Below are 26,377 nucleotides of genomic sequence, written 5' to 3' on the forward strand. Positions count from 1 at the left end.
AGGCTGACCTTATGGGAACTGATGAGGCTACACTGATAAACTGTGGTTGTGATTTACAGACGACAGGGCGGGTCATAAACAGGAAGAGGTGTGGCCTTTACAGGAAGGGGTGCGTCATATTTAAATTAGGGGGTGCACAAGTTTAGTCAGGCCTAGGGCAGCACAAAACCCAAATACACCACTGCCTATAGGTAAGCCTTATTATAGGCTTACCTATAGGCAAATGTTTGCAGGGGAAGTTTACTTCCTCTAAGAATTCCCTTCACTGGAACTAAGGGGCCAAGCCCAGAAAAACAACCCCCGTCCACCAAATGATTTGGACCAGTGCACAAAACAAGGTCCATAAAAGACACGGATGAGAGAGATTGGGGTGCATGAACCTGACTGGTCTGCACAGAGTCCTGACCTCAACCCGACAGAACACAGAGACTGCGGCCAGGCCTTCTTGTCCAACATCAGTGCCTGACCTCAGAAATGCGTTTCTGGAAGAATGGTGAAACATCCCCATAGACACACTCCTAAACCTTGTGGACAGCCTTCCCAGAAGAGTTGAAGCTGTTATAGCTGCAAAGGGTGGGACAACCCTTGATCAGGCTTGCGTTTCCACCGCCAACAGTACCTCAGCGCAACAGTACCTCAACAGTGTAGCTCCACCCTGTTGGTATGGCACTAATGTGCTTGGTACCCCAACAAAAGGGTCCCAGAAAAGTGGTACGGTATGGTTGGGAATTAGGGTACAATTCACAACTTTTGACAATGGAAATGGCAAAAATTGCGTACCGTACCGAACCGAACCATACTGCTCAGTGGAAAACGAGGCATAAGACTGGGATGCCATTAACCACTTCAATACCGGGCACTTTCCTCCCTTCCTGCCCAGGCCAATTTTCCCCTTTTAGCGCTGTTGCATTTTGAATGACAATTGCGCGGTCATGCAACACTGTACCTACACCAAATTTATGTCATTTTCCCCCCACAAACAGAGCTTTCTTTTGGTGGTATTTGATCACCTCTGGGTTTTTTCCTTTTTGCTAAACAAATAAAAAAAGTTTGAAAAAAAAAAAAAGTTTTTGTTTAGGTTATACAATTTTGTAAATAAATAAGTTTTTTCCTGCACTGATGAGACTGCACTGACAGGCACTGATGAGGAGGCACTGATGGGGTGGCACTGATAGGTAGCACTGATATGCAGCATTGGTGGGCACTGATAGGCGGCACTGCTAGGCACTGATGGGCACTGATAGGTGGTACTGACGGGCACTAATTGGCACTAATAGGCGGCACTGGTGGGCACTGATCAGCACTGACGGGCACTAATGGGCACTAATAGGCGGCACTGGTGGGCACTGATCAGCACTGACGGGCACTGATAGGCGGCACTGGTGGGCACTGATCAGCACTGACGGGCACTAATGGGCGGCACTGATCAGCACTGACGGGCACTAATGGGCACTGATAGGCAGCACTGGTGGGCAATAATGGGCACTGGTGGGCGACACTGAAAGATGGCAATGATGGGCACTTGTGGGCAGCACTGATAGGGAGGGCAATGGGGGGCTCCCTGAGCCCTGATTGCCATCCCTGGTGGCCATAGTGGGCATCCCTGGGGTCATAGTGGGCATCCCTGGTGGTACTAGTGGCATCCCCCCCACCGAGGGTCTGCACTGGTAATCAATGATCTGATTACCAGTGCCGACCCCCCCCCCCCCCCCCCCCCGTCAGGGGAGCCGCCGATCGGCGCTCCTTTACTCGTGCCTGTAAGGCACGAACTAAGGAAAGCCGATCAACGGCTGTTCCTGTTTACTATGTGACCAGCCGTGATTGGACACGGATGATCACATGGTAAAGAGCTACGTCAGTAGTCTCTTTACCGAGATCAGAGATGCAGGGTGTCAGACTGACACCTCGCATCACCGATCGCTGCTCTGCGCGCCCCCGGGGGGCGCCCAGAGCTGTATTATCCTACCACCGTCATATGACGTCCGGTCAGGATAACACAACCACAATCCTGCCGTCAATCTGTAATAGGGCGGGCGGGAAGTGGTTAAAGCTCATGTGTGTGCAAAGGCAGGTGTCCCAATACTTTTGATTATTTAGTGTACATTGTAACATTAGAGGCTTTTGTTTCTGCCAAATTCTGGCAGAAAAAAAAAAACGCTGCTTATTTTCATTAGGCCTAAAAGAGCTGCCAAACAAAAAGCTTCGCTGTCATACATCATCAATTAAAACGATACTTAAAATGTTACATCAAAGGATAGATTATGGAAGCACTCAACTACCAGAATCTACCCAACAAGCGATCTGCACGTCAGCTCAACAAAATACATCGCACAGAAGAAGCTTTTTAATAGCGATACGAAAAAACACAAAAGGGTGAAAATATATAATTCATAACTTTCATTCAGGAACACTTAAAGGTATCATAACCACCAAACACAATTCCCCCTAAAGTTATAAGTGATGGAGCGTTTCACCATCAGCGGCTGTGCTGCATCCTAATAGGGATAAAGCTGGCAGCGTTACAATGAAAGTCATCTTCATTACTGCTCCTGCAATTTGTCAAAAAATGTATTTGCATGCATTCCTCTTATCAGTGAATCCAAACAATGTGGATTCAAACCCCCATGACTAATTAACCCGACACCAAATTATACAAAAAGCATGCATATCAAGAAAAAAAAAAAAAAATGTAACAGTAAGATCATTTAAAAACGAAACCGTTGCTTGAAAAATGTGAGTTTGGTGCGCGGGGGCTGTGGAATGACCTCACCTTTTGCAGTACTTCCTAAAATAAAACGCACCGCATTCCAAGAAATTGCATTACTAGACATAAGAAATGCTGCTCGACTTTTACTGCAAATTTCCTTCAGGCTTTTTTTTTTTCCAAGAAAAAAGGACAGATCACAAATCCAGCGTGACCGGGGCTTTAAAGGGGTTATAAAGCATAAATATATTTTTAACTTAAAGTGATACTATAGACTCGTGTTTTTTTTTTTTTTTTTCAAAGTTAAAAATAATAAACGCGTTATACTTATCTGCTCTGTGTCATGGTTTTGCACAGCGTGGCCCCAAGTCTCCTCTTGTTGCTCCTGGCCCCCTGCTGAGTGCCCCCACAGCTTACTATGGGGGGCACCCGAGCCGAGCCGCAGTTCCCTGTGTCTATTCAGACACGGAGCCGCAGCCTGGCCCCACCTCATTCTCTCCTCATTGGCTCACTGACTGATTGACAGCAGCAGAAGCCAATGGCGCCGCGCTTCTGTCTCAGCCAATGAGGAGGGGAGTCCTCACGCAACATCGCTGGATCGAGATGGGGCTCAATCACAGCCTGAAGAAACTCAAATTGACCAGCGCTATGGGGTGTATGACGAAACGCGCAGGGCGGAATTCAGTGCTTCAACGTCAATTACGGTTAGAGGAGCTCGGCCGTGGAACGCAGAAGTGTGCTGGCGTCCCCCCCCCCCCCCCCCTGATGAATAGCTCGTATTCAAACTGAGTTTACTGCTTTGTTTACTGCACATGTACTTTACATATTACACTATGGGGGGATCCCCTGTTTGTTATCTGAGCCCACCAGACCCTGCGGACCCCCAGGGAGGAAAACTAACAGCCGATCCCACCACAATACCAGGGAAGCCCAGGATCTGTGATAATACACAGCCAGCACCCCTGTCTTAAAGGGGAATCGGAAGGGTGAGTGAAGTACCTGTTGGGGGGCCACAGGTATAGGCACTATCAGCACCCCAACCAAAACCGTTTACCACACACTGGTAGCAACTGTGTATGAATTTTATTTAAATTTTATACATAATCAATACTGAGCAAAGCACGCAAGCACATCCATTTTTTGGTTTGAAAAGGTAGCGCCATATACCAACACCACCTTTTACTCAATCACAGCCTGTGACAAGGGTGCAGGGCAAAACCCTGCTGTCTGTGTCTATAGACAGGCAGCAAGCCCACACAAGTGCCCCTGTAGAAAAAGGGGAGGAGATGGAAAAAAGGAGCCAGAAGTGCTGGTGGGGGACCGGGGTAGAGGTAGTAGATACAGGCAGTGAGCCCCCATAGGAGGGGGGGCTGGAGAGGAGGAGTCAGAAGTGCTGGTGGGGGACCAGTGTGGAGGTAGTAGTAGTAGATACAGGCAGGGAGCCCCCATAGACAGAGCTGGAGACGAGGAGTCAGAAGTGCTGGCTGGGGACCAGTGTGGAGGTAGTAGTAGATACAGGCGGGGATCCCCCATAGAAAGAGCTGGAGACGAGGAGTCAGAAGTGCCGGCAGAGGGCCAGAGTAGAGGTGGTAGTGGTAGATACAGGCAGGGAGCCCCCATAAGAGGAGCTAGAGAGGAGGATCCATAAGTGCTGGCGGGCGACTAGTGTAGTAGTAGATACAGGCAGTGAGCCCCCATAGAAGGAGCTAAGAGAGGAGGAGCCAGAAGTGCTGGCGGGGGACCAGTGTAGAGGTAGTATTAGTAGTAGATACAGGTAGGGAGCTCCCATGGAAGGAGCTAGAGAGGAGGAGCCAGAAGTGCTGGCGGTCGACTAGTGTAGATGTAGTAGTCGTAGATACAGGCAGGGAGCCCCCATAGAAGGAGCTAGAGAGGAGGAGTCAAAAGTTGGCGGGGGACCAGTGTAGAGGTAGTAGTAGATACAGGCAGGGAGCCCCCCATAGAAGGAACTAGAGAGGAGGAGCCAGAAGTGCTGGCGGGTGACTTTTGTAGAAGTAGTAGTAGATACAGGCAGGGAGCCCACATAGAAGGAGCTGGAAAGGAGGAGCCATAAGTGCTGGCAGGAGACCAGTGTAGAGGTAGTAGTAGTAGTAGATACAGGCAGGGAGCCCCCATAGAAGGAGCTAGAGAGAAGGAGCCAGAAGTGTTGGGGGAGGATCAGTGTATAAGTGGTAGTAGTAGTAGATACAGGCAGGGAGCCCCCACAGAAGGAGCTGGAAAGGAAGAGCCGTAAGTGCTGGCAGGGGACCAGTGTAGAGGTAGTATTAGAAACAGGCAGTGAGCCCCCATAGAAGGAGCCAGAGAGGAGGAGCCAGAAGTGTTGGAGGGGGACCAGAGTAGAGGTAGTAGTAGATGCAGAGCCCTGTTTGTGTGTCTTATGGACACAGAAAGGGGCTCAGGAGAAAACCCGCATGAGTAGCTCCATAGCAAGCAGCTTGATTTGTGGGCACTCAACGGGAGGGAGGAGCCAGAAGCGCAGGAGGGGACCCAAGAAGAGGACCGGCGCTGCTCTGTGCAAAAGCCAACTGCACAGAGCAGGTAAGTATAACATGTTTGTTGTTTACCTCTTCAAGGCAATACGTATATACACACACACACATTTCAGTTTTGAAGAGGTTTATCGGGATTATGGCTGAAAATATCATCCATAACCACGGTATCGTTTTTTTTGCAGCCGGCTCTCTTGCTGGTTTCTCAGGCTTATCGTTTCCACCGGTTTGCCCAAGAAACGATCTGACAGGGCCGCCGGCTGGTAACACAGGCAATCAAAGAGTAGATCACTTCCGGGTTATCTTTTGCTTTTAAAAAAGGTAAAGAAGAGATTTGGGGACTTTTTGACTCCAGATCTGTCCATAAAGAGGTCCTGCTATCCTTATTTCTATTACAAGGGATGTTAACAATACTTGTAATAGGAATTGTTTACAAGTTTAAGTGGCGGTTCACACTGCAGCGGCACGACTTCGGGGGCGACCTGTGAAGTCGCATGCACCGCGACTTCGGCACGACTTGCACGGACTTCATAAAATGAATGTCTATGCAAGTCGCTCCGGGTCGCCCCGAAGTAGTACAGGACCCTTTTTCTAAGTCGGAGCGACTTGTGTCACTCCTATTAGAACGGGTCCTGTACCGAACAATGGGAGCGCGACGGACCGCGACTTGTCAGGCTGACAAGTCGCGGTCCAAGTCGGATCAGTGTGAATGGGCTCTAAATCAGTATTTTTTGCTAGAAAATTACTTTGAACTCCCAAACATTACACTATTTTATTTATTTATTTTTTTTGCAGACACGCTAGGGAATAAAATGGTGATCGTTGCAATTTTTTTTGTCACACGGTATTTGCACAGTGGTTTTACGAATGCAATGAATACAATTCAATGAAAATATATATATATAATTTACCCCAATCTTTTTTTTGTATATAAAAGATGTTACGCCGAGTAAATAGATACCAAACATGTCACGCTTTAAAATCACGCACAGTCGTAAAATGGCACCAAACTACTGTACTTAACTCTCCATAGGCGACACTTTAAATGCCCTTACAGGTTACCTGTTTAGAGTTACAGCGGAGGTCTAACTTTAGAATTATTGCTCTCACTTAAAACGTTTGCGGCGATACTTCACATATGCGTGCACCACCTGTGAATGCATTCACATTGGGGTGCTTTAGATCGTTTTTTCCTTACTTTTTATTTTTACAATTATTTTTAATTGTACAGTAAATTGTAATTAAGTTTTACAAAAACGTTTAATTTGTTTAATCACTCTTGTAATAGAAATAAGGATGACGTGCCCTTCTTATGGAGAGATCTGGGGTCAAAAAGACCCCAAATCTCTTTACCTTTAAAAGCAAAAGAAGAGAAAAAAAAAATATATATTTTTTGATCTTCTGTTTAAAAAAAAATAAAAAAATAAAATACTATTAATAATAATTTAATTCCAGCCTGGAAGTGATGTCATGATGTCGATCCAGTCCTCCAAGGCCATAGGGTCGTTCAAAGAGTACCTACACTTTGATCGCCTATGGGAGCAGCCAGGCGAACCAGCGGAAACTGTATACCCGAGAAACACAGCGGGGGGGGGTTTGACGACATCCCCTCTTGCCGTGTTCCAGCAGCTCATGAGAAAGCCAGCTGCAAAGAACGATACCAGGTTATGGTGGAGAAGATCTTCACCCATAATCCCAGTAAACCACTTGCAATCTGCAACATATATATATATATACGTATTGCAGTTGGCAAGTGATTATTAGGGTAATATTTGGCTAAGGCTTGGTTCATGCTTCTGTGATCTAAATGTCAGGGGACTTAGCCAAGGTGACTTCCTGGTGATTTTCTGGCTACTTATGTACTACTTTGATGCAACTTTGAAGTGACTTTCAGGGAATGCCTGGGTATTCTTCCTGTAATGTTGGATCAAAATCACCCCTCAATATAGATGAGGATCTGCCTTGGAGGTGACTTCCATTAAAAGTCTATGGGCAAGTGTCGGATAGAAGTCGCCTTAAAGTAGTACAAGAACCTTTCCTAAAGTCAGAGCGACTTCAGTAGTGCCAATTAAGACCGCTCTGATTGGCCAACATGGGATTTCACAGGACATGCGACCTGGAGTCTCGCAAGTTGGATACCAAGTCGCGGCAGTTTGAACCAAGCCTAAGTTTCCACTAGTGCGATTCCAAAGTCGCGCGATTTTGATGCAACTTTACACTCTTGGACTCAAAGTTGCATCAAAGTAGTGCAAGCACCTTTTCAAAGTCGCTGCAACTTTAACCACTTGCTGACTGCCGACAGTAATCCTACTGTGGGAGTGCGGCTCCCCTGGGTCCAGCGACAACCTACGTCGCTGAACTTCTAGTGGTCTCGGCGCTGCGCGCGCACCGCCAGATGCTCACTCCCGCTGTGTTTAGACACAGCGGGAGACGGGCCGGAGGAGGAGAGGCGGCGATCGCCGCCTCTCTTGCCCGATCGTCGGGAAAGTGTGAGAGGATCCGTCTGCTTATGTAAACAAAGCAGGCGGATCTTCTCTGTGACAGAAAGGGAGAGATCACAGGATTCGGCATAGCTCCATTACATTACCTCCATTACTAGCATAAAAAAAATTAAATAAAATACACACACACACACACACACACACACACACACACACACACACCCCATAGTTTGTAGATGCTATAACTTTCAAGCAAACCAATCAATATACACCTATTTGGATTTTTTTTCTACTAATGATAGATATATATATATATATATATATATATATATATATATATAGCGCGTGGGTTTTCTAGCAGAAAGTAAAAGAAAAAAATATTTTCCCCAAATTTTTGGTCTTTTTTTATTTATCCCCTTCCCACCCACGCTAAAGTCGAAAGACCGCTACAGCAGGTGCTTACTTTGCTAGGAAGGGCGTACATGGAAGGTCCTCCCGTGATCGTGCAGATGGCATGCTCTGATCGGACTTGGCTGATTACAGATCAGGGTAAAGGGCCAATCACAGCAGCCCTTTACCACGTGATCAGCTGTCCGCCAATGACAGCAGACCAAAGGATGTAAACACGAGTCGGTTATCGGCTTTTCTTTCCTCAGGCTGACAGCGCGAGGAGAGCAGAAGTAAGCAGATAACTGGCTTTTGTCTATGGGACATCAGTACCACCAGTACTGCCAATCAGTGCCGGCAATCAATACCACCTATCTGTGCCCACCAGTACCACCTATCCGTGCCCCCCCCCGTGCCACCAATCCATGCCCACCAGTGCTGCCCATCAGTGCCACCTATCCATGCCCACCAGTACCACCAATGCTGCCCAGTGCCACCTATCTGTGCCCAGTGACACCAGTGCTGCCCAGTACCACCTATCCGTGCCCACCAGTGCCTCATTAGTGCTGCCCACCAGTGCCATCTATCTGTGCCAACCAGTGCCTCATCAGTGCTGCCGAGTGTCACCTATCCGTGCCCACCAGTGCCTCATCAGTACTGCCCAGTGTCACCTATCCCTGCCTCATCAGTACTGCCCAGTGTCACCTATCCGTGCCCACCAGTGCCTCATCAGTACTGCCCAGTGTCACCTATCCTTGCCCACCAGTGCTGCCCAGTGTCACCTATCCGTGCCCATCACAGCCCCCTATAAGTGCAGCCTCATCAGCGTACATCAGGAGAAAAACTACCTGTTTGACATTTTTTTTTCGTAGTTTTGCTTGTTTAGAAAAAAATAAAAACCCAGTGGTGAACAAATACCACAAGAAGAAAGCTCTGTGTGGAAAAAAAAATTATATAAAATGTCATTTGGGTACAGTGTTGCATGACTGCGCAATTACCAGTTAAAGTAGCGCAGTGCTGAATAGCTGTGCTGGTCATGAAGGGGGGGGGGGGGGTAAAATCTTCCAGAGCTGAAGTGGTTACTAGTGAGTGGCCAGCCTTAGAAGTGGAATTTAGCCTAAAGCAGGACGTTCCCAATACAGGCAACGGTTAATTTGGAATTCTGCTATATGTCAGCATGTGAACCACAGCAACAAAAAAAAGTGTGGAACTTCCTCCTGGCAATAAAGTTTCTTTGACTTCTACAGCAGAACATAAACATGGGAATGCAAAATGGCCTAACAAAAGGACTTCACCCCCCACCCCAAACAATCCTCCATTCACATCTACTATAGAGATGTCATCTCCATACGAATACCTATATAAAAGGTGAGTATCTGGGTAGCTTTATTTATCGGCACAGAAAGTGGGCCAATAAAATCCTACCCATCCGACCACCATTCACATACCTCAATCTTTGCGTGACCCCCCCTGTCATGTGTTATAAGACACCTCATTACATCTCTGTGGTTTCATCATCAGACCCTCAAAAGGGATCCAAAAAAACACAAAATAAAAATAAAAAAACACTCAGCACAGCAGCTCCGGTGTCACTCTTCAGATTCACTTTTACCTACAGCAACATTCTTTAGGTTTAAAGGAATCATAAACTATAAACTCCCAGCCTCGACATCCACACCACACCGAAAATTTGGATTAACTGATCAAAAACGAATCAAAAGCAAAAAAAAAGGTTGGTCTTAAATTTTCAAACACAAAAACCCACAAATTCCAAAAAGAAGCACCAAAGTCCTCATTCATTTGTCAGCTCAGTACGTCAGGCTATATCATAAAAAGCAATCAATTTAAGCACGGTGTCGTTGTCATAAAGATAAAATAGTTGGCGATTCTAAACTTTGAACCCTTAAAAAACACGTTCTTTAAACGTGCGAGTCAGGCAAGCAATAAAATCTGTGCTTTTTTCTGACCTTCTTGGTTTGGTGCAGAAAGCATATTTATGAAGATCTGAGATAAGAAAGATTAACAGGGAACGGGTCTAAAAGTTGTTAATGTAAAATCCAAACACTTTTGTAACAGATTTTTTTTTTTTTTTTTCCCAAAGGGATCAGTTATCTAAATTACTAAAGGCAATATATGTTTATCTGCACTAAAAATATCTTCTCATACAGGCACCCAATGGATCAGCACCCACCGGACAGACCGCACAGGCACCCACCGGACAGACAGACCGCACAGGCACCCACCGGACAGACAGACCGCACAGGCACCCACCGGACAGACCCCACAGGCACCCACCGGACAGACCCCACAGGCACCCACCGCACAGGCACCCACCGGACAGACCCCACAGGCACCCACCAGACCAGCACCCACTGGATGAACACCACAAGACACCCATTGGATCAGCACCCAACTGCACAGGGACCCACTAGACCAACATGCTGGTAATAAATGTGCACAACACTGCAATCTAAATTTCAAAAACGTGAAGCGGCACCCAAATGGACTGGCCACACAAGCACCCACCGAACAAGGCACGCGCCGCACTGGAGTGGCCACACAGGACACGCGCCGCACTGGACCGATATACTGGTAACAACACTGCTATCTAAATTTAAAAAACGTGAAGCTGCACCCAATGGACTGGAACGGCCACACAAGGCACACACTGCACTGGACTGATATACTGGTAACAACATGCCAATCTAAAGAAAGAATCTAAGACTGATCACACAGGCACCCACCCAATACACAAGGCACCCACCACACCGGACTGTTGCACACCCACCACACCGGACCGGCCGCGCACAAGGCACCCACCGCACTAGACTGGCCACACAAGGCACCCACCCAATACACAAGGCAGGCACCACACTGGACCGGCCACACAAGGCACCCAACCAATACACAAGGCAGGCACCACACTGGACCGGCCACACAAGGCACCCACCCAATACACAAGGCACGCACTGTACCAGCTGCACAAGGCACCCACCACACCGGACCGTTGCACAAGGCACCCGCCGGACCGGCCACGCACAAGGCACCCGCCAAACTAGACCGGCCACACAAGGCACCCACCCAATACACAAGGCAGGCACCACACTGGACCGGCCACACAAGGCACCCAACCAATACACAAGGCAGGCACCACACAAGACACCCACCACACTCTTACAGGCACACAAGGCACCAACTGCATTGAACCAGCCACACAGGCACCCACCGCACTGGACCGATATACTGGTAACAACATACCAATCAAAAGAAAGAATCTTATACCGATCATACAGGCACCCACCCAATACACAAGGCACGCACTGGACCAGCCGCACAAGGCACCCACTGCACTGGACCGGCCGCACATGGCACCCACCATACAAGGCACACACTTGACCGATATACTGGTAACAACATTCCAATCTAAGGAAAGAAACAACACAAACATATCTTCCAATTGATCCTTCTCTGGATTTGGTAACAATTTTAACAGAAAACGTATCAAAATGCAAATAAAAGCACACTCACAAACCGATCACCAGGAACAATCCTTGACGTTTCCTGGTTTCCCAAACTGCCTAGAGAAGAAAAAAAATCCCTTCCATCTGATTCGCCATCACAGCGACCATGTGTTTACCCTACAGATACAAAGATCTCACTAAAGAAAAATCTTCTGGTGTTGTTAGGCAACGTACATTTTCTTATCATATACTCTAACATTACGATAGCACATTACCAAAAAAATTTTGGGAATTCCTAAAAGGCATGTTAAAACTTGGAGATCAATTCCACAACAGAACAGAAACAAAAAATGTTGACATAACAAAATTCTACCTTCTCTCCCCTCGGTTGTACCAAACACAAAAATGACAGAAAACGATTCAAGTGTTTAAACAGCGTGATAAAAATGCAGCGAAATAAAAGACGAAATCACGTAGCGAGCCCCAGTGAGAACCTGTCATCCGAATTCAATAAAACACTCAAACGGTCATGACAAAAAAAAACGACTCAATCAGTTCATGTCAGCTGTGTCCAAACTGCTCACCTACTAAAACCTGTTCTTTAATAAAAAAAATAAAAAAATAATAATAAATGCACTTCCAGGAAGAGAGACAAAGGAACGCTATCGCAGCATGAAATTACATCTGAACCAAAGCACAATTTGCATAATGGGCTTTGCTAAAAAAAAAAAAATTATGTCCAAGCCAGAGCCTAACGGCTGCATGAAAATTAAACTTTCACCTAGAAAAAGAAAACAATACCTAACCTTGACGACTAAAAATCTGATCAAATATCCATAGCAAAAAAAAAAAAAATACCATTCCCCCAAAACACCGGTCAAGGTGAAAATTAATTACTCCTAAAGCCATGGCACCAGAACAATGGCATGAAAACAAATTAGTGAGGAGGGGCCGGCAAAGAGGAAATGAGCAGAAGATTAAAAAGAAACAAAAAAAGAAAAAAAAAAGAAACAAAGCCTTGCAACTTTTTTTTGCATACATAATCATGAATCCGGCTTTTTTTTTTTTTTTTTTAATCTTACCAAATATACAGATTCAAAGGAGGTTAGAGGGGAGGGAACCAGGACATTGGTGAGGGAAGGAGGAGGGGGGGGGGGAGAAACACACACAAAAAAAAAAAAGCCATACTGTCATAGGGAGTTTTCATTCGGTCCTTGCCCATCCCCCAGCATTCTGCGGCCACCAAAAAAAAAAAATACGGAAGATCTCTCAATCCTGCTTTCGGAGCCAATCCCTCCGGGGAGCACAGCGATCCTTAATCGTGGGGGTAATGAAGGTTCCACCAAGCAGGGCAGCACACTGCAAGCAGCCGAGCTAGGCCTCAGGCCCCTCTCTCTCATACACACCCCCCCCACCCCCCCTCTTCTCTTCTCCTGAGCCTCACCCCGTCCCTGCCCACCATTCAAGGAACACACACACAAAAAAAAAAAAAAAGTGTTTGCAGAAAGGAGGGAGGGGAGGAGGGGGAAGAGAAGCGCACATCATCGAGTTTCTTTAATTAAGCAAACAGCAAAAAAAAAAATCCCACAAAATAAAAAAAATAAAAAAAATGTCATAGCTGCGAAATGTTGAGAGCCAAAAAAAAAAAAGTCTGATTAGGAATGATCTCTGAACCCGAGCTGTAAATGGAAATTGCCTGCTGGAAGCAATTACCTAGAAACCTGATAATACGCTTCACATCCAGTCACCCCAACCAAAAAATTAAATAAAATAAAGGTGGTGATGGTCATCATGGGGGCATCGGACGCAGGAAACCATGACAATTAAAAAATATATAATGTCCAAAAAAATTACATTCCACTGTCGCTTCACATCCACCCACCCCAACCAAAAAATAAAATAAAATAAAAAAAAAAAAAAAAAAAAGGTGGTGATGGTCATCATGGGGGCATCGGACGTAGGAAACCATGACAATTAAAAAAAAAAATATATATATATATATATATATATATATATATATATATATATATATATATATATATATATATATATCCAAAAAAATGACATTCCACTGTCACTTCACATCCAGTCACCCCAACCAAAAAAAAAAATAAAAAAAAGGTGGTGATGGTCATCACGGGGGCATCGGATGCAGGAAACCACGACAATTAAAAAATATATAATGTCCAAAAAATTACATTCCACTGTCGCTTCACATCCAGTCACCCCAACCAAAAAAAATAAAATAAAATAAAAAAAAAAATAAAAAAAAAAAAGGGGGTGGGGAGGGGTATCACAGGGGCATCGGACGCAGAAAACCATGACAATTAAAAAATATATAGTGTCCAAAAAATTACATTCCACTGTCCTCAAACCATTTACCTCTTTTGGTGCAATTAACACTTTTCTGCAATAGGGATAGAAACCACATGGATGGGGTCCTGAGCTCCAAATATTAAAAAAAAAAAAAAAAAGAAGAGGGGGGGGGGGGCGTGCTCTGGTACAGAGGTAACAGAGGAGAGAGATACAAAAAAATAAATAAATAAAAATAATCTCTTGGTGCAGTTAACACTTTCCTTCCATGAGGATAAAAACAACATGGATAGGATTTTGAGCCCCCAAATTTTTATTTTATTTTATTTTTTTATTCTGCTACAAAAAGGTAACAGAGGATATGAATGAAGAAAAAAAAAAAAAAAAAAGAAGATATTTTGGTGCAATTAACACTTTTTTCCCATAGGAATAAAAAAGGACTTTCCATGGGTTTTAAAAAAGAAGAACATGGATAGGGTTCTGAGGCCCAAATATTAATTAAAAGAAAAGGGAATTCTGCAACAGATTAGGGAGAGAAGGGAGATACAAGAAAAAAAAAAAAAAAAAACCTTTTGGTGCAGTTTACACTTTACTGCCATAGGGATAAAAAGGACACGAATGTGTTCTCAGGTCTGAGTAATAATAATCACATTAATAATAACAATAAAAAAAATACAACTCAGCTACAAAAGGGTAGAAAGTGGCAGATACAAATATAAAAATAAAATAAAATAAAATAGGGACATAAAGAAAAAGAGAAGGATCTAATCTTGCTACTGAAGAGAAGTAATATATATATATATATATATATATATATATATATATATATATATATATATATATATATATATATATATATATATATATATATATATATATATATATATATATATATATATATATATATATATATGAAAATAAAGGACACCATATTCTGTGCTACAGAGGTAGGAGTGGCAGAAGATGCCAATACATACATACACACACTATATGTATATATATATATATATATATATATATTATAATATAATACAATACAATATAATATAATAGGGGCAAAAAGAACATATTCTACTACAGAGAGGATACAGGTGTGAAAATAACAATAAGATGAAAAAAAACTAGTCCTGCTACAGATGTAGGAGTGAAGGCCACTGCATATATTATATTATCTCCATCAAACTGTGTGCCCTTTTTTATTATAAAAAAAATATATAAAAAAAAATATTTTTTTCTTGGTTTTATTTTTATATATTACTACTATCTGGGTTTCCTTAACTTTTTTATTATCAAAATATTATAAATATTAATACTAAATAATTTTAATTGGTTTTATTTTTATATTAATATCTAGGCCCCCTTCTCTTTATTTCTAAAAATAAAATACAAAAAAAATTATATATATTTTTTTTTTTTTTTTTAGTATTTTAATTTTTAGAAATAAAGAGAAGGGGGCCTAGACAATATAAAAATAAAACCATTAAAAAAATGTATTTTTCATTATTATATATTTTTAATAAAAAAAAAAGGGGACCTAATTATTATTTTTTATATATATGTCCCCTTTTTTATTAAAAATATATAATAATGTATAATACATTTTTTTAATTGTTTAATTTTTATATTACTATCTAGGTCCCCTTTTTTTTTATTATTAAAAGTATATAATAATCAATAATAAATTTGATCAGAGATGTGGAATCAGATACAATTAACCTCCATAAAAGTAATCCTATGGATACTATGTATAGGGATGGGGGATACAATGTACAAACCCAATTGAACGGTAGGTAAATATGACTATTTCTAAAATGCATATCTACAAACCCAATTCCAAAAAAGTTGGGACACTGTACAAATTGTGAGTAAAAAAGGAATGGACTAATTTACAAATCTTATAATCTTATATTCACAATATAATATAGATAACATATCAAATATTGAAAGTGAGACATTTTGAAATGTCATGTCAAATATTGGCTCATTATGGATTTCATGGGAGCTACACATTCCAAAAAAGTTGGGACAGGTAGCAATAAGAGGCCGGAAAAGTTAAATGTACATATAAGGAACAGCTGGAGGACCAATTTGCAACTTATTAGGTCAATTGGCAACATGATTGGGTATAAAAAGAGCCTCTCAGAGTGGCAGTGTCTCTCAGAAGTCAAGATGGGCAGAGAGAGGATCACCAATTCCCCCAATGCTGGGCATGAGCAATATCAGAAAGGAGTTTCTCAGAGAAAAAATTGAGAGTTTGAAGTTCTCATCATCTACAGTGCATAATATCATCCAAAGATTCAGAGAATCTGGAACAATCTCTGTGTGTAAGGGTCAAGGCCGGAAAACCATACTGGATGGCGGTGATCTTCGGGCCCTTAGACGGCACCGCATCACATACAGGAATGTTACTGTAATGGAAATCACAACATGGGCTCAGGAATACTTCCAGAAAACATTGTCGGTGAAAACAATCCACCGTGCCATTCACCGTTGCCGGCTAAAACTCTATAAGCCAAAAAAGAAGCCAAATCTAAACATGATCCAGAAGCGCAGGCGTTTTCTCTGGGCCAAGGCTCATTTATAATGGTCTGTGGCAAAGTGGAAAACTGTTCTGTGGTCAGACGAATCAAAATTTGAAGTTCTTTTTGGAAAACTGGGACGCCATGTGACCCGGACTAAAGAGGACAAGGACAACCCAAGTTGTTATCAGCACTCAGTTCAGAAGCCGGCATCTCTGATGGTATGGGGGTGGCATGAGTGCGTGTGGCATGGGCAGCATGTGGAAAGGACACATCTGGAAAGGCTCCATCAATGCTGAAAGGTATATCCAAGTTCTAGAACAACATATGCTCCCATCCAGACGTCGTCTCTTTCAGGGAAGACCTTGCATTTTCCAACATGACAATGCCAGACCACATACTGCATCAATTACAACATCATGGCTGCGTAGAAGAAGGATCCGGGTACTGAAATGGGCAGCCTGCAGTCCAGACCTTTCACCCATAGAAAACATTTGGCGCATTATAAAGAGGAAGATGCAACAAAGACGTAAGACAGTTGAGCAACTAGAAGCCTGTATTAGACAAGAATGGGACAAAATTCCTATTCCTAAACTTGGGCAACTTGTCTCCTCAGTCCCCAGACGTTTGCAGACTGTTATAAAAAGAAGAGGGGAGACCACACAGTGGTAAACATGGCCTTGTCCCAACTTTTTTGAGATGTGTTGATGCCATGAAATTTAAAATCAACTTATTTTTCCCTTAAAATGATACATTTTCTCAGTTTAAACATTTGATATGTCATCTATGTTGTATTCTGAATAAAATATTGAAATTTGAAACTTCCACATCATTGCATTCTGTTTTTATTCACAATTTGTACAATGTCCTGACTTTTCTGGAATCGGGTTTGTATTATGTGGATGGGGGGTATGGGCACAATGTATATGGATGGGGGGGGGGGGGGGCGGGGTATGGATACAATGTATATGGATGGGGGGGGGGGGTAACTATGGATACAATGTATATGGATGGGGGGAGTATGGATACAATGTATATGGATGGGGGGGGGTATGGATACAATGTATATGGATGGGGGGGGTATGGATACAATGTATATGGATGGCGGGGGGGTATGGATACAATGTATTTGGATGGCGGGGGGGGGATACAATGTATATGGGGGGTATGGATACAATGTATATGGATGGGGGGGGTATGGATACAATGTATATGGATGGGGGGGGTATGCATGCAAAGTATATGGATGGGGAGGGTGGGTATGCATACAATGTATATGGGGGGTATGGATACAATGTATATGGGGGGGGTATGGATACAATGTATATGGATGGGGAGGGGGGTATGCATACAATGTATATGGGGGGTATGGATACAATGTATATGGATGGGGGGGGTATGGATACAATGTATATGGATGGGGGGGGTATGGATACAATGTATATGGATGGGGGGGGTATGGATACAATGTATATGGATGGGGGGGGTATGGATACAATGTATATGGGTGAGAATACAGTGTATATAGGGGGGGTATGGGTACAATGTATATGGATGGGGTATGGATGAGAATACAGTGTATATAGGGGGGGTATGGATACAATGTATATGGATGGGGGGGGGTATGGATACAATGTATATGGATGGGGGGGGTATGGATACAATGTATATGGATGGGGGGGTATGGGTACAATGTATATGGATGGGGGGGGGTATGGATACAATGTATATGGATGGGGGGGTATGGGTACAATGTATATGGATGGGGTATGGATGAGAATACAGTGTATATAGGGGGGGGTATGGGTACAATGTATATGGATGGGGGGGATGTATATAGATGTGGATGTTGCGGCCTGTCAGGTTAGGTCGGTAGGTTTAAGGATAGGTAGGTGGAAGGGTTGGAAGGAAGGTGGAAGGATAGGTGGGTGGATGGAAGGGTTGGTAGGTAGGTATTTGGATTGGTAGGTAGGTGGGTGGAAGGGTAGGTAGGTGGAAGGGTTGGAAGGAAGGTGGAAGGATAGGTAGGTGGGTGGATGGAAGGGTTGGTAGGTAGGTATTTGGGTTGGTAGGTAGGTGGGTGGAAGGGTAGGTAGGCGGAAGGGTGGAAGGGTTGGTAGGTGGGGAGGTGGGTGGGTGGGTGGAAGGGTAGGTGGATGAGTGGAAGGGTTGGTAGGTGGGTGGATGAGTGGAAGGGTTGGTAGGTGGAGAGGTCGGTAGGTGGGTGGAAGGGTTGGAAGGAAGGTGGAAGGGTTGGAAGGAAGGTGGAAGGATAGGTAGGTGGGTGGATGGAAGGGTTGGTAGGTAGGTATTTGGGTTGGTAGGTAGGTGGGTGGAAGGGTAGGTAGGCGGAAGGGTGGAAGGGTTGGTAGGTGGGTGGGTGGGTGGAAGGGTAGGTGGATGAGTGGAAGGGTTGGTAGGTGGAGAGGTCGGTAGGTGGGTGGAAGGGTTGGAAGGAAGGTGGAAGGGTTGGAAGGAAGGTGGAAGGATAGGTAGGTGGGTGGATGGAAGGGTTGGTAGGTAGGTATTTGGATTGGTAGGTAGGTGGGTGGAAGGGTGGAAGGGTTGGTAGGTGGGGAGGTTGGTAGGTGGGTGGATGAGTTGGTAGGTGGAGAGGTCGGTAGGTGGGTGGATGGATGGGTAGGTGGGTGGATGGATGGGTAGGTGAGTGGAAGGGTAGGTGGATGGAAGGGTCAGTGGGTGGATGGAAGGGTGGGTAAGTAGGTGGAGGGGTCGGTAGGTAAGTAGGTATTTGCTTGGATGGAAGGATAGGTAGGTGACTCTTTCCCCCGGTGTTGGATGATTGGAGGGAGGAGGAGGAGGAGGGGTAGGTAGGTGGGTGGATGGAAGGGTAGGTGACACTTCCCCGGTGTTGGATGATTGGAGGGAGGAGGGGGGAGGGGTCGGTAGGTGGATGGATGGGTCGGTAGGTGACTCTTCCCCCGGTGTTAGTTGATTGGAGGGAGGAGGAGGGGGGAGGGGTTGGGTAGATTTTTGGTTGTTAAAGAGCTTTAAAAGGGGGTGTGGTAGGAGCCGGCCGCGCGCACAGAAGAGGGGCGGGGTGAGAGCGGGGTCGCGCGCAGGAGAAGGTGGCGAGCATGTGAGGGGAGGGTTCCAGGCGCGCTCCCGAGGGGGGTTTAGCAGCGCGGGCTGAGCGGCGGGAGTTTAGTTTCCGTCCTCTCTCCCGGTGCCTCCGGTAAAGTAGAGGCCGCCGGTTCTCTCTCCCGGTCCCGGCTCTCTCCAGCCCGCGCTTTTTTCTCCGTGTTCCCCTCACTCAGTGTGTGAGGTGATGATGAGGTGGGTGGGGGGAGGGGGTTGTTCCCGGTGTGTGTAGATAGAGAAGAGCTTACCTACACAGTGAATGAGCTTGTACCGCCACGAGTCAAGTTCCTGCCGAAATCCGCGCCTCTCGATCGAGCATTGCTGGCTCTTACACAGACTCGCCATTTTCTGCTGAGCCCCCCTCGCGCGGGCGCGCACGGACCGACCCCGGCTCCTCCCACACACGGCACGCCCCCCTCTCTTCCTCTCGTCTCCTCCCCTCGGCGCCGCCGCGTGCTCCTGTGGAGCGGACGTGTGACGTCAGCACGCACGGCTCTGGTCACCAGGATGCGGGGTCTCCATGGCGATGGGATACTAAAATAGAGAGAGCCCCGGGGCTACGGTAACCATGAGAACCCGGGGGGAGGGGGGGGGACTACAAGGAAGGAGGAAATCACAGGTTGTCACCTAAACTGGTGTCTCCAATGGAAGATTTCCCTTCATTTCCTTTCGTATAGCCACAATAGAGAGAGTTCCCTTCTCATGACCACAACAGGAAGTGAGGAAATCATTGGTTGTCACCGAAGACAGTGCCCCCCTATTGGACGATTTCACTTCCTGTCCCATAACTACAGCAGGAAGTGAGGAATTCACAGGTTGTCGCTGACGGTAGTGCTCCCTATTGGACGATTTCCCTTCACTTCCTGCCCAATGACCACAACAAGAAGTGAGGAAATCCCTCCAAAGTGAAAGGAAATCCCAGGTTGTCACCTGAACTGGTGTCCCCAAGTTGCCTTCTCATGACCACAGCAGGAAGTGAGGAAATCATTGGTTGTCACCGAAGGTAGTGACCCCCCCCCCCCTCTTTTTGAAAGATTTCACTTCCTGTCCCATTACCAAAACAGAAAATGAGTGAATTAGTTGTCACCAAAGGTATTGCCTCCCCTATTGAAAGATTTCCCTTCACTTCCTGTCCTAAAGTCATAACAGGCAGTGAGGAGGAAATCCCAGGTTGTCACCTGAACTGGCGTCCCCAATGGAGAGACTTCCTTTCTCATCACCGCAACAGAAAGTGAGGAAATCCTTGGTTGTCACTGAAGGTAGTGACCCCCTAATGAACAATTTCCCTTCACTTCCTGTCCCATGACCACAGCAGGAAGTGAGGAGGAAATCACAGGTTGTCACCAGAACTAGGGTCACCTATTGGAAAGAGTTCCCTTCACTTACTGTCCCATGACCACAGCAGGAATTGAGGAAATCATTGGTTGTCACTGAAGGTAGTGCCCCCCTATGGGACGATTTCACTTCCTGTCCTAAAGTCATAACAGGCAGTGAGGAGGAAATCCCAGGTTGTCACCTGAACTGGTGTCCCCAATGGAGAGAGTTCCCTTCTCATGACCACAACAGGAAGTGAGGAAATCACTGGTTGTCACCCAAGGTAGAGCCCCCCCCCCTTTTGGAAGATTTCCCTTCACTTCCTGTCCCATTACCACAACAGAAAATGAGTGAATTAGTTGTCACCAAAGGTATTGCCCCCCTATTGAAAGATTTACCTTCACTTCCTGTTCTAAAGTCCTGACAGGCAATGAGGAGGAAATCCCAGGTTGTCACCTGAACTCGTGTCCCCAATGGAGAGACTTCCTTTCTCATGACCACAACAGAAAGTGAGGAAATCCTTGGTTGTCACTGAAGGTAGTGACCTACTAATGAACAATTTCCCTTCACTTCATGTCCCATGACCACAGCAGGAAGTGAGGAGGAAATCACACGTTGTCACCAGAACTAGGGTCACCTATTGGGAAGAGTTCCCTTCACTTCCTGTCCCATGACCACAGCAGGAAGTGAGGAGGAAATCACAGGTTGTCACCAGAACTAGGGTCCCCTATTGGAAGAGTTCCCTTCACTTCATGTCCCATGACCACAGCAGGAATTGAGGAAATCATTGGTTGTCACTGAAGGTAGTGCCCCCCATTGGACGATTTCACTTCCTGTCCTAAAGTCATAACCGGAAGTGAGGAGGAAATCCCAGGTTGTCACCTGAACTGGTGTCCCCAATGGAGAGACTTCCTTTCTCATGACCACAACAGGAAGTGAGGAAATCACTGGTTGTCACCAAAGGCAGTGCCCCCTATTGGATGATTTCACTTCCTGTCCTAAAGTCATAACCGGAAGTGAGGAGGAAATAACAGGTTGTCACCTGAACTGGTGTCCCCAATGGAGAGAGTTCCCTTCTCTTGACCACAACAGGAAGTGAGGAAATCACTGGTTGTCACTGAAGACAGTGCCCCCTATTGGACAATTTCACTTCCTGTCCCATATCTACAGCAGGAAATGAGAAATTCACTGGTTGTCACTGACAGTAGTGCCCCCTATTGGACAATTTCCCTTCACTTCCTGCCCCATGACCACAACAAGAAGTGAGGAAGTCCCTCCAAAATGAAAGGAAATCCCAGGTTGTCACCTGAACTTGTGTCCCCAATGTAGAGAGTTCCTTTCTCATGACTACAGCAGGAAATGAGGAAATCAGTGGTTGTCACCGGAAGTAGTGCTCCCTATTGGACGATTTCACTTCCTGTCCCATGACTCTATAGCAGGAAGTGAGGAATTCACTAGTTGTCACCGAAAGTAGTGCTCCCTATTGGACGATTTCACTTCACTTCCTGTCCCATGACCATAGCAGGAAGTGAGGAATTCACCGGGTTTGTCACTGAAGGTAGTGCCCCCCTATTGGACAATTTCACTTCACTTCCTGTCCCATGACCACAGCAGGAGGTGAGGAAATCCCTCCAATGTGAAAGGAAATCACAGGTTGTCACCTGAACTGGTGTCCCCAATGGAGACAGTTCCTTTCTCATGGCTACAGCAGGAATGAGGAAATCCTTGATTGTCCCTGAAGCTAGTGCCCCCTTCTGGAAGATTTCCCTTCACTTCCTGTCCAATGACCACAACAGAAAGTGAGTGAATCTGTTGTCACCAAAGGTATTGCCCATTGCCCCCTTTTTGAAGATTTCCCTTAACTTCCCGTTCTAAAGTCATAAAAGGAAGTGAGGAGGAAATCCCAGGTTGTCACCTGAACTGGTGTCCCCTATAGAGAGTTCTTTTCTCATGACCACAACAGAAAGTGAGGAAATCATTTGTTGTCACTGAAGGTAGTGACCCCTTAATGAACGATTTCCCTTCACTTTCTGTCCCATGACCACAGCAGGAATTGAGGAAATCATTGGTTGTCACTGAAGGTAGTGCCCCCTATTAGAAGATTTCCCTTTACTTCTTGTCCCATGACCACAACAGGAAGTGAGGAAATCACTGGTCACTGAAGGTAGTGCCCCCTATTGGAAGATTTCCCTTCACTTCCTGTCCCATGACCAAAGCAGGAAGTGAGGAAATCCCTCCAAAGTGAAAGGAAATCCCAGGTTGTCACCTGAACTGGTGTCCCCAATAGAGAGTTCCTTTCTCATGACCACAACAGGAAGTGAGGTAATAACTGGTTGTCATTGAAGGTAGTGCTCCCCATTGGAAGATTTCCCTTCACTTCCTGTCCTATGACCACAGCAGGAAGTGAGGAGGAAATCACAGGTTGTCACCAGAACTAGTGTCCCCATTGCAGGATTTCACTTCCTGTCCCATAGCCACAGCAGGAAACAAGGTAATTCTTCCACAGTGAAAAAAAAAAAATCAGAGGGTGTCAGTGGAAATGGTGTCCCCATTGGAAGATTTCCCTTTATTTCCTGTCATATAGCCACAACAGGAAGAGGGTGAAAGGAAATCCCAGGTTGTCACCTGAACTGGTGTCCCCAATGTAAAGAGTTCCTTTCTCATGACCACAACAGGAAGTGAGGAAATCCTGGGTTGTCACAGAAGGAAGTGCCCCCCATTGGACAGTTTCCCTTTACTTCCTGTCCCATTACCAGAGAAGGAAATTAGAAGATCCCTCCAAAGTGAAAGGAAATCCCCGGTTGTCACCAGAACTAGTGTCCCCTGTAGATGATTTCACTTCCTATCCCATAGCCAGATGAGGGAGCGAGGAAATTCCTGGTTATCAGCAACCCTAATGTCCCCATGAAAGGATTTCCCTTCAAATCCTGTCACAACAGGAAGTGAGAGGACGTCACAGGTTAGGAAGTGAGCAAATCTCTGGTTGTCACCAGAACTAGTGTCCCCAACGGAGCGATTCTCCACTTCCTGTGCCATAGCTAGTTGTCACCAGAGCTAGTGTCCCCAATGGAGCGATTCCCCTTCACTTCCTGTGCCATAGCTAGTTGTCACCAGAGCTAGTGTCCCCAACGGAGCGATTCTCCACTTCCTGTGCCATAGCTTGTTGTCACCAGAACTAGTGTCCCTATTAGAAGAGTTAAATTGGCTTCCTTTCCCAAAGCCAGAACAGGAAATGGGGAGGAAATTCATGGTAATCCCCAGAACTAGTGTCCCCATTGGAAGCTTTAGTGTCACTTCTTGCCATATAGCTACTGCAGGAAGTGAGACGAATATGCCAGTTGTCACCAGAACCCATTCCCCTGATGGAGGGATTTCCCTTCCCATCACCAAACCAAAAACAGGAAATCATCAAAACTAGTGTCCCCATCTGAAGATTTTCCATTACTTCCTGTCCCCATTGTAAACTTTCCCCCCGTACTTCCTGTCCCATCACAGTGAGGAAGTCCCAGGTTGTCACTGAAACTAGTGTCCCCATTTAAAGATTTCCCTCCTCACTTTCTATACCTCCAGGGTCCCCAACAGAGCACTCCTTACATCAGGGTCCCTATCAGAACCCACCCCACATCAGGGTCCCCATCAGAGCCCCACCCCATATCAGGGTCGCTATCGGAGCCCCACCCCATATCAGGGTCCCCATCAGAGCCCCACCGCATATCAGGGTCCCTATCAAAGCTCCCTCCTTCACCCCACCTCAGGGTCCCCATCAGAGCCCCCACCCCACATCAGGGTCCCTATCAGAGCCCCCACCCCACATTAGGGTCCCTATCAGAGCCCCACCCCACATCAGGGTCCCTATCAGAACCTCACCCCAAATCAGGGTCCCTATCAGAGCCTCACCCCACATCAGGGTCTCTATCAGTGCCCCCTCCCCCACCCCACATCAGGGCCCCCACATCAGGGTCCCCATCAGAGCTCCACCTCCCACCCCACATCAGGGTCCCTATCAGAGCCCCAGCTCACATTGGGGTCCCTATCAGAGCCCCACCCCACATCAGGGTCCTTATCAGAGCCCCACCCCAAATCAGGATCCCATCAGAGCCCCACCCCACATCAGGGTCCCCATCAGAGCCCCACCCCACATCAGGGTCCCTATCAGAGCCCCCACCCCACATCAGGGTCCCTATCAGAGCCCCCACCCCACATCAGGGTCCCTATCAGAGCCCCACCCCAAATCAGGATCCCATCAGAGCCCCACCCCACATCAGGGTCCCTATCAGAGCCCCCACCCCACATCAGGGTCCCCATCAGAGCCCCACCCCACATCAGGGTCCCTATCAGAGCCCCCACCCCACATCAGGGTCCCCATCAGAGCCCCACCCCACATCAGGGTCCCTATCGGAGCCCCACCCCATATCAGGGTCCCCATCAGAGCCCCACCGCATATCAGGGTCCCTATCAAAGCCCCCACCCCACATCAGGGTCCCCATCAGAGCCCCACCCCACATCAGGGTCCCTATCGGAGCCCCACCCCATATCAGGGTCCCCATCAGAGCCCCACCACATATCAGGGTCCCTATCAAAGCTCCCTCCCTCACCCCACATCAGGGTCCCCATCAAAGCCCCACCCCACATCAGGGTCTCTATCAGAACTCCACATCAGGGTCCCTATCAGAGCCCCCTCCCCCACCCCACCTCAGGGTCCCCATCAGAGCCCCCACCCCACATCAGGATCCCATCAGAGCCCCACCCCACATCAGGGTCCCTATCAGAGCCCCACCCCACATCAGGGTCCCTATCAGAGCCTCACCCCACATCAGGGTCCCCATCAGAGCTCCACCTCCCACCCCACATCAGGGTCCTTATCAGAGCCCCACCCCACATCAGGGTCCCTATCAGAGCCCCACCCCACATCAGGGTCCTTATCAGAGCCCCACCCCACATCAGGGTCCCTATCAGAGCCTCACCCCACATCAGGGTCCCCATCAGAGCTCCACCTCCCACCCCACATCAGGGTCCTTATCAGAGTCCCACCCCACATCAGGGTCCCTATCAGAGCCCCACCCCACATCAGGGTCCCTATCAGAGCCCCACCCCACATCAGGGTCCCTATCAGAGCCCCACCCCACATCAGGGTCCTTATCAGAGCCCCACCCCACATCAGGGTCCCTATCAGAGCCCCACCCCACATTAGGGTCCCTATCAGAGTCCCACCCCACATCAGGGTCTCTATCAGAGCCCCACCCCACATCAGGGTCCTTATCAGAGCCCCACCCCACATCAGGGTCCCTATCAGAGCCTCACCCCACATCAGGGTCCCCATCAGAGCTCCACCTCCCACCCCACATCAGGGTCCTTATCAGAGTCCCACCCCACATCAGGGTCCCTATCAGAGCCCCACCCCACATCAGGGTCCCTATCAGAGCCCCACCCCACATCAGGGTCCCTATCAGAGCCCCACCCCACATCAGGGTCCTTATCAGAGCCCCACCCCACATCAGGGTCCCTATCAGAGCCCCACCCCACATCAGGGTCCTTATCAGAGCCCCACCCCACATCAGGGTCCCTATCAGAGCCCCACCCCACATCAGGGTCCTTATCAGAGCCCCACCCCACATCAGGGTCTCTATCA

General features: G+C 46.7%; 1 protein-coding gene across 1 annotated transcript in view; it reads right to left on the bottom strand.

The window, feature by feature from the left end:
• Positions 1-19,806, bottom strand: part of LOC309564607 (ligand-dependent corepressor-like) — a gene marked incomplete at its 3' end in the record, with an annotated part of 107,651 nt that extends 87,845 nt beyond the window's left edge. Inside the window, exon 1 of the mRNA XM_082269261.1 lies at positions 19,683-19,806. Within this exon, the coding sequence (XP_082125387.1) occupies positions 19,683-19,779 (97 nt within the window). The 5' untranslated portion in view covers positions 19,780-19,806. The remainder of the gene's footprint in view (positions 1-19,682) is intronic.
• Positions 19,807-26,377: the final 6,571 nt, after the last annotated feature.

The sequence above is a fragment of the Pelophylax lessonae genome, assembly GCF_965119305.1.
Source record: "Pelophylax lessonae genome assembly, chromosome: 9".
Classification (NCBI taxonomy): domain Eukaryota; kingdom Metazoa; phylum Chordata; class Amphibia; order Anura; family Ranidae; genus Pelophylax; species Pelophylax lessonae.